Consider the following 9,692-nt stretch of genomic DNA (forward strand, 5'->3'; position numbering starts at 1 on the left):
TTCTTGCATGTACATCAGGATGAAAAAAAGCTGGAAATAAGCAGTTTAAATAAAAAAAACTATTTTCAATAACTTGTTTGTTTTACCTTTTAAGATAAACCGACTAAAATTTTTACAAAACATTCAAATTATTGCGTCATTCCGGAATTTTCTCATCCAATTGACAAGTTTTTTAATTTTAGAATATGCCTTCAATATTTGACCCACCTACCGACGCATTTTTATTGAAACTGAATAGAGAGAGGGCACACAAAATTCATTTTAAAAACAGCCTTACGGAAATTTTTTTAACCACCACTGGACATCTTTAAAAAAATGTACACTTAATAATTGTGAAAAACATAGCTCACACAGACACTTGACGGAGAATAACTTCTTACAGAATACACTACATCAAACCACACCCAAGAATATTTCTTAGCATATAAATAAAACAAGATACCCTTGTTCTGCTGGGGAGAGTTTTTCTCGAGGGGCCGTTTTTACGTCGGTTTTACCTTGTTGACTTTAGACGCGCCTTTTGACGTTACGTCATAATAGAGATAAGGGAGGTTTTTGCTTGGCGCGCCACATATTACATGTATAATAGTGAATCAAGTTTAATTAAGGTAGATAGCGGGTTTGCTGACGTCACAATAGGATTCGACGTAAAAAGCTTACTACGTTTACAGTATCAACTACAAACAAGCAAAAAGTATTTCCATCAGTACATTAAAGCTTGTTTTGTCTGTAAAAATATTTATTCATATGTAATAAAAGATAAAGGATTAATCAATAACTAGGCCTAATCAATACTAAATCAAATTAAATTAAGAGCAAACATAAGGTTAAAATATGAAAGATCAAAATTTATTCAAATAATATGACTCTGTGTTTCATTGAAAAAAGTGTGACAATTTAGGTAAATTGTGACAATGTTTACATGAACATTTATTGCCAATCAATTAAAAATTGAAAATGCGGACAAAACATGTTTGATTTTCAGTGAATTGTTGATTACATCGTGATTCTGAGACGTACGAAAATAATGAGGTCGCACTAACGTTATATAACGTCTTCTTGAAATTATATACGTTTGTTACAAATTTGTAAAACTTTAAAGTTTTTTTGCGAGAAAATGAGCGAGAACACATATTAATTCTTTTTAATAGATCGATTCTAAATTTATCTCAGTTTCATTGTGTTGAGTAATATAAAATTCGTCTGCGCCGTTTTTATATTATAAGCATGGTTTTGAAATGCGTTTACCGGTGAGAAAGGCGCATTTACTATATATTTCATTGTAATAGCGTCACCAGTTCTCATCAACATTAGTGCCTTTGAAATACGATAACAATATAACCACGCAGACGAATCTCACAAAAATTTCAGAAAGTAAAATTTGAAACGAGAGGATTCAGTTGACAAATTTTCAGAGTATGTTTTCAGGCAGACAGTAAACCCGCGATCTACCTTAATCCAATTGATAAACGATGGGGGCCTGCTTCCGGCGTATAATACTTAGGCTAGTAATTATTTATTAAAAAAAACATATAGTATTACGTAGTACTAATGTTGATTTAGTATTAAGTATATACGATTATTTCTCTCAATACCACAAATAAATGAATAAATAAACCACACCCTCGAAAATACTGTATTATCGAAATGGAAGACGTGCATCTCTGGTAAGGCGAAAGCATTACATTACTATACATATATAAGGAAAGTTAGAGTGACTCTAGCTTTCCTTATTCATCATGCATAGTAATTTTATGCTTAGTCGTTTCAATTGTAAAACAACTTTGTTCTTAGTTGGTTCTATCGTCGATATAGTCAGTAACTGTAACACATCTCAATAAGAAACAGATGTGGCGAACGCTGTCACGGGGTTGTTCTATCAAAAAGGTCACTCATCCTAAAAATGTAAGAATAAAATAATCTTTCTGAAAAAGTCCTTCTGGTTAATAAGGTCACCTCGATCAGAATGCCCTATCGTCTATAATACAACAAGTCCGTTAGCTTATGTACGCAATATTTTCTTCAAAAGAACTGAGAACCTTCATTTTCAAATTACAAAGTACTTGTTTTACATCAATGTTATAAGCATGTTCTTTGTGAATGTTTGTGCTAAGTAAAGAGCCACTTTCCGTATTCAAGAGGACGGGATATATTCTAGTGGACACCGGAAGCATATGAAATAACTTTAGTCACCGGAATGAGTCGGTGTAAAGGAGTTCTTTCCGGAAAGCATTCTGAGTGATTGTCCCTTGACATCGTCTCAAGCCACGGTTCGGAGTTGTATATTTACTTTAAACCAGGCAGGTTTTATTCGCGTTCCGCGACCTTCTCTTGTGCGCGAATATTGGCCGCCAATCAAAAATTTAACTATATAATTTTACAGGTCGCCAAACTAAATCGTCGCGGATTGATTTTAAACTGTCGAATGGCAAATAAAAGATGATGCGAATGATATAATTGGTTTATAGTAGCTCTTTCCTACAATAAGAGAGGATCGTACGTTTTGGCCGTGGTTTGCAACCATGGTTCTCTGGTCTAAAATGAGTTTCTAAAATGTATATACGTAATAATTATCTAAAGATAGACATTGCTCTGTGGATATTTCTATAAATTACTTGATTCTGATTGGATAAAAAATTCTTTTGATAACTGCATCAATAAAATCTAGAGTTCGCTTGCACTAAGCAGCCGGAACTACTTTGGCAGTCTTTACATGTATATTCCCGCTTCCAGATTACTTTTGAAGGAATAATTAAATACTTTTACTTTAATAAATAAATATTTCCCTGAATTTCGAAACCTGCCCGTTACGTTTCTGACTTATTTTCTACTTTCGTTTCTTTTTTGCTAAACAAATCACATCGTCTGCATAACAACATAATACAGTTTTGGGAAAGAAGGAATGAAATCGGCATACTATTGTTAAATTTTTTACTTTAAGATATCTGGTATGAACAACAGAACTCTGAAGAAATGTTTTTTATGCTACCAAAGCAGGGAAAACCGTTAATTTGTTAAATCCTGGGAAGATCGAGAAAAACGACACTGCATGAATGTCAGAGGAGTGGACGGAATTCTTTTAAACAGTCGATAGCAGACTCTTTCAGGTTTTACAGCATTGACAGTTTCTGATACGTATTAATACATATGTATGTCCGGTTTGAAACTCAGATGAAAAGATGCGCAAATGAAATCCAAAATTTCAGTGACCTAGAACTCTTAGGATATTTGAGTAGCTTCGCTTTGTTACATTTACGAACTTAGATAACTTACCGGGGAAAAATATACCCATTGGAATAACACAACAGGTAAGTTTTTTGTGTTAAAGACCTGTAAATTATGTCAGAGAATGCTAATAATGACACAACATTATTTGAGAACGTTTTTTCATTAGAGCCATTTTGAATTTCAGCAACGTTAACGTCGTTGTGATGTATTCGTGCGCACGGTTTTTGATGCGTAAATTTAATAGAAAAGTGAAAGAAAGAATCGTTTTATAATTTTAAAATCATTATTAAATGATAAGAAATGAATGACTGTGATATTTTTTCCTTTGATCGAAGTATCAAAGAAAAAATTTGAACGGAATACGCGCATTGATGACGTTTTCCGTCCAAATTTTTTTCTTTGATACTTCGATCAAAGGAAAAAATATTACATTCATTTCTTAAGACAATCTTAAAAATCTTAGGGCATCGGAATGATCAATTTAAGTTATTCTTTCCTTGTTTCAAATAATTTTGTAATATTGTATTGCATGAAGATATGGAGATAACGAACAGTATTCAATATCAAAGTCCATAAAACAATACAAAATGGGAGCAGAGCAAACACGGACCTATAAAACATCAGAGGTGGGATCAGGTGCCATGGAGGAGTGAGCATTTAACTGCTGACCGGTCACACCTACCGTGTGCTCCTTGTCATGATCGGGAAATAACGGAAAAATCCGTCGTCAATTCAGTGTAAAAATAATGGACTAAAGTATCAGTCGCATTATCCAGTGATGGGGTATACGATGAGAAACCGATGCGTTTTTTGATAAAAATGGCGTGGTTGCTGGCCGGACACCTACAGTAATCGGATGGTGACTGAGGCCATTTGACGAATTGGTGGGGGTCATCGGTAAAAAATAAGTTGTAGTTAAAAATCAGCGATTTCGCCACCGATGCCCAACATTGCTCCTCATCAGCAACCCATCATTAACACATCTTTCAAGGATTGATCGATGTATGGCCGAGCATCGTCAAGTGTCCGTTGAATCTGAGGTCATAGGGGTTGAGTGGTGGGCAACAGACATCGGTCAATCATCGGTCGATGTTCGACCAAACATTGGCCCATAGTCGACCGACGTCGAACGATGTTCAGCAATGTATGAGCGATGTAATATACTAGTACATCGACCGATTACACTGGAACATCGCTTTATGATTAGCAATGCATTGCTGGGCCTTTGTAATTCCGGCCGGCAACCACGCCACTTTTATCAAAAAAACGCATTGGTTGCCCATCGCTAGATAATGTGACTGATATTTTAAGGACTACTAGACCGATGTGGACCGATGTTTGGGCATCGCGCACACCACGGATTACCACCGATTACCATCCGTCTACGGCCAACGGCCGGGGAATATAAATGATGGACTAACAATTAGTATGAAAAACGTCAGTCAGCATTTGACTCAATGATAAACTGTATTTGCTGACAAGGTCATTGTATCTACCAAAGAACTTACGAAATGATGCCTTTAAACGAGACTGCTGATATTCTTGTTTCAACAACTTGTTTGTCAATAATTTTCCTCGTTCTAAAAACTGTTAATACGTAGAGCATGCTCTTGCGTATCAAATCAACTGAGATACCGATATATAAACACCGTATGCACTATGCAGGTGATGAAGGTATATTGCTACATAAGTAAGTGAAGTTGACGATAGAAAAGTTAAAGTCATCACGTTTATTATAGAGCTTGGTCGTTAGATTACTATTAAAGTCTCTTTCAAGTAAAATATCCAAGTACGAAACAGATGTGTCAGACTCTGTGGTATCTTTTATCTGAAGCTCACCAGCATATATCGTATCGACATAGGAATGGAAATTACCATTGTTAATTGACAATACGTCGTCGATATACCTTAATGTTGAGTTGAAGGCCACAAGTGATTTCTTCTTTTCACGCATATGATTTTGCACAAATTCTGCTTCATATGAATATAAAAATTGGTCTGCTAATAACGGAGCGCAATTTGTTCCCATGGGAATTCCAATAGATTGTTGAAAGACCTGGTCTCAAAAAGCAACATAGATATTGTCAATTAGAAACTCAAGCATCTTTTTGATGTGACTTCAGAGTACGTGTGTGTGCAATCAGAATGTGTTTTAAAATAATTTTGCAAATGACCAAGTAAGTAAATTTACGAGTTCCACTTTTCTTGAAAAAGCAGCAGTCAATGATATAAAAAAGCCTGGACTTTATTTTATCCGAATGGTTGTGTATAAAATTGAAAAGTCGTAAGTTTTTAAGCTGTTGATTTTGGTGAAATAAATGGTAAATTCTTCGTTGATTATTTGAAAATATTTTGTATTGAGTACTTTAACTATAATTTGGATGAGTGCGATTAGATTATATGTATATGACTCATGAATATTTTTTTTTTTGGTCAAGCTGCTCGACCTAAGAAACATCTTGTTCATAAAAAACGTACACATTAACACTTCTTCAGTTAGTTCATCTTGTTTATATACAAGTTATTCTTCAGTAACGTGCGTCAGGGAATAAATGATAAATGTTTGAAAATATAATCTGTATTCAATATACACAAACACGTGCGAGTTTGAACTGTTTATTTGTCATTATCCAGTTCACCACATCTACATCTGCCGTCGACACAATGATAATGGTGCTCGTGGTGGGTTCCACAATAAGATCGGCAGTCATCTTTTGATTTACAGTCTAAAAAAATATTTCAATAAAAATTGTTAATTTCTTAATCATTACAACTCAGACAATAGAACCAAAATTAATTCAAGCATGAGATGGTCAAAGTTAAAAAAAAATCTTTAAAATGAATACAAGGTGGATATGGAGATAACGAACAGCATTCAATATCAAAGTCCATAAAACAATACAAAATAGGAGCAGAGCAAACACGGACCTCCGAAACATCAGAGGTGGAATCAGGTGCCACGGAGGAGTGAGCATCCCTGCCGACTGGTCACAACCGCCGTGTGCTCCTTATCATGATCGGGAAATAACGGGAAAATCCGTCGTCAATTCAGTGTATAAAATGCTCAGAACATAAGATGCTCTGTTACGGTAATATAACTTGTTGTGGTATTTGATGTCCACGTGTCCGTCGTGAGTGCAACACTTTCGATTTCTGCGAAGCTCTCCAAAAGTTTAGACTTTTGTTCCCCGTACATCATTTCTATCCTTGATTTTATAGTGTTCCGAGCAGGTATATCATAATCCGGCATAGTTATAGACATCAAGTTTCTAAAACCTTCTCCTTCGACAATTCTCAGTGGCATATAGTCGTCAATCACCATTTTTACAATTGCTCTGGTTACGCGTTCTTTATCTGCCCCCGATATGTGTCGCGACCGGGGAGAATTTACAAACCCTGTAATTTCTGGTTGTTTTGGGGGAGTTTCCTGCAGATCGCTTGTTTCTGAATTATGCTTCAATCTCAGGTGATTAAGCATATTAGTAGTCCCACCGGTATATGAAAGCTCTGTTTCACATAATTTGCATTTCACAGATTTTGAGTCAGCCGTTCTTTTAAAATATTTCCATGCTTTAGAAGTTTGCGGCGGCATTTTAAGCTTGTGACAGTATGTTTACCTGACCAACACAGGTCTAAATTAGATAATTATACATGTAACTCAGGTTTTCAAAACGTGTATCCCCCCTGGCAATCAAAGCCATTAGTTATACACGCTGTGAAAACTAATCAAAACATCGACCCACTAGAGCAAGCCTAACGGTAATTAATTTAGGGAATTGTGTCGATGTCAATTTAAAAACAAAATAAAAATTATTTTATTAGTATTTACTATGAAAAAAAATATTTTTATCCGAGTAACCGAATAGCAGTTTTACTAACCGATACTCGCATCGTTCGACGGTTAACCGGTTAACCGGGTACTCGTTGCCAACACTAGTATAAATAATGGACTAACAATTAGTATGAAAGACGTCAGTCAGCATTTGTCTCAATGATAAATTGTATTTGCTGACAAGGTCATTGTATCGACCATAGAATTTACGAAATGATGACTTTAAACAAGGCTGTTGATATTCTTGTTTCATCAACTTGCATGTCAATAATTTGCCTCGTTTTAGAAATTGTTCATACGTAGAGCATGCTCTTGCGTATCGAATCAACTGAGATATACATTACAAAAAATGCCCAAAAAATCTCCATTGGATTTAACTTTTCCAGGCTGTTTTTCTTGTCAGTATGATGATTGAGGAATCCTTCCTTTATAGTAATAAAAGCTCAATATAGAGACCAGCAGAGAAACACGTTAATCCAAATAAGACATTTTGATAAGTTATATCTCTTATTAATAATGTGCATATTTTCAACTTATTTAATAATTACTATACAATTTACTTTTTAACCATTACTATACAATTCATTTTTTCTCATAAAACTAATCAACAAAATTAAAGGTTTTTTTTAAATGACTCATTTTAAGAGGCAGACCTGCCTGCTATTTATTTAACTTTGGAAAATAAAACTTATAGCAAACTTTAGGTTTACTTAGAGCACCCTGATCAATGAAAAAGGATAAAAATACACCACTTTATTGATCTAAATGTATGCGAATGTGTCATAAAAAGGACCCCTGGGAATTCCTGAGATGGAATCAAGTGCCTAAGAGAAGTAAGCGTCCTCTGTAAGTTTGTTGTCCTGTTACACCCGCCATGAACTTTAAGTATTGGTCAGGTATACGAAACCTTCCGTAATCAAATTCGGTATAAAAATTAAGGACTATAACAATTGGTATGAAACACGTCAGCCATAATACGACCCAATGATACCGGTATGTTGTGACCAAAATTAAAGTTCTATAGTTATGGTCATTGAACAGACAGCTACTTAAAATGTAAACCACCAAATCTTCGATTACAGGGATATAAGCATATTAAATTGATATTTTGCTTAAGTATGGACTAAATAGATATAGAAAATGATGAAGCAAAATTGTGTACCCTTGAAATGTATGAATCACACTCCCGAATGGCTGTTATAAAAGGCTGGAAATAATTACAACGCGGTCACAACAGTCTCTTGTTTAGTGTACTGTCAAAGTTTTTGTTTTTTAATATAATGGAAAGTTACATCTAGCTAACGTCACTCGGCCGAATGAGCTAACTAAACACGCATTTCTTACCTCCCGTGTTTCCAGCGTTTGGTCTGCAAACGCATGCGTGGTTTATACACGCCCAATGGTTGGAGGAAAGATCACATGACCCCGAACACTCTGATGCTATGGTACAAGCGTAGCTTGTAGCTGAAAACATGGAACACTATATTTTGAATTGACTCGGCAATAGATAATCCATGTATAAAATTCTTCGTCATTAAAAGTCTAATTCATTGAGATCAAATATTTAACTACTTCACTGTCCTGTCGAAACTATTTTGACCGTAGACTTCTTCCTCAATACTAATTTCTTATTCCATGGCGGATTCACCGTCAAAGTTTCATTAGAAATTCCTTAATCACGCAAAGTACTTGTATATCTTTCATTGTAAACAAATTCTCTTGTCAAGGTACATTATTAAAATGGTCTTTTAAAACATAGGAAATTGTTTCGCAGAACAGAAGAAACAGTGAAATCTAAATATTAAAAAAAAGTTTTCGGACATCATCCTGTATATACAGTGTAGTGTATACGTATTGTTAGAGGAGTATAAGTAAGAACTATGGTGCACCCATTTCGGGGTTTATTTGCCAAATTCAATAGTTTATAATTAACGATATAAAAAAGTACGCTCTTATTTACAAGAAGCTGTTACATTGGCTGTCCCAATTAAGGTAGTTTACACGAAAGATAATGCATAGATTTTGAAATAAAAATCACATTTGAAGTCAAGTCAGAAAGTTAAAAATGTAAAAATAAGCATGATTTATTATTTCTTGAAGAATGTACCAGTCTTATCCCTCATAAATTGCAGCAAAGTGTTCTAAAAAAATTTCATAACGCGCTGTAACAATACTCGATTTTTTGCAAACACACTTTTGCAGTAATACTTATGAGACAATCTCTTTAAAAGTTTGATTCTTTGCTTATATAAATTTTACAAGGGACTTCCACAAATCTATTTTTAAGAAATTGTTTAACTTACAGATTAAGGCAAGAGCCAGTACACAGAAGACAAAACTCTTCATATCTGATAGATGTACACAACTGGAATGGAAAATCTTATCTCTCTTGTTAGGTATTACTGTAAGTCGTGCCATTATCTCACGACAAACTGTTTTATCAACGCAATATGTTCTTGTATATCGTGATGTTTATAATTATTAAATTTTCAACGATGATACACTGTTAATTATATATGAACAATAATTGACATTTTCACAAACGTTTTTATATAGTTTAAAAATAACACTTTTAAATATATATTTATTTTCAAGGTGTGACGATCATAAGATGGTTCTGTTGTTTTCTTTC

The 9,692-nt window shown here is 34.5% G+C and overlaps 1 protein-coding gene across 1 annotated transcript; it reads right to left on the minus strand.

Moving 5' to 3' along the window:
- Window positions 1–5,828: 5,828 nt before the first annotated feature.
- Window positions 5,829–9,469, minus strand: LOC134234766 (serine protease inhibitor Cvsi-2-like). Its single transcript, XM_062716813.1, has 3 exons — window positions 9,364–9,469; window positions 8,405–8,524; window positions 5,829–5,954 (listed from the first exon to the last, which is right to left on the minus strand). Exons 1-3 carry the CDS (start codon window positions 9,404–9,406, stop codon window positions 5,845–5,847), a joined length of 273 nt encoding a protein of 90 aa, XP_062572797.1. The 5' UTR covers window positions 9,407–9,469; the 3' UTR covers window positions 5,829–5,844.
- Between the last annotated feature and the right edge of the window lie 223 nt (window positions 9,470–9,692).

This window comes from Saccostrea cucullata, unplaced genomic scaffold, assembly GCF_032062105.1.
Source record: "Saccostrea cucullata isolate Sc308-1 unplaced genomic scaffold, CSIRO_AGI_Scuc_v1 ctg16018, whole genome shotgun sequence".
Lineage (NCBI taxonomy): Eukaryota > Metazoa > Mollusca > Bivalvia > Ostreida > Ostreidae > Saccostrea > Saccostrea cuccullata.

Bases quoted from the DNA above. Each gene is read 5' to 3' on its own strand.
- LOC134234766 (XM_062716813.1), bottom strand. From the start codon at position 9,406: ATGAAGAGTTTTGTCTTCTGTGTACTGGCTCTTGCCTTAATCT. The intron at 8,525-9,363 runs GTAAGTTAAACA...CCATGTTTTCAG, and splicing joins ACTGGCTCTTGCCTTAATCT to CTACAAGCTACGCTTGTACC. The intron at 5,955-8,404 runs GTAAGAAATGCG...ATATTTTTTTAG, and splicing joins AAACGCTGGAAACACGGGAG to ACTGTAAATCAAAAGATGAC.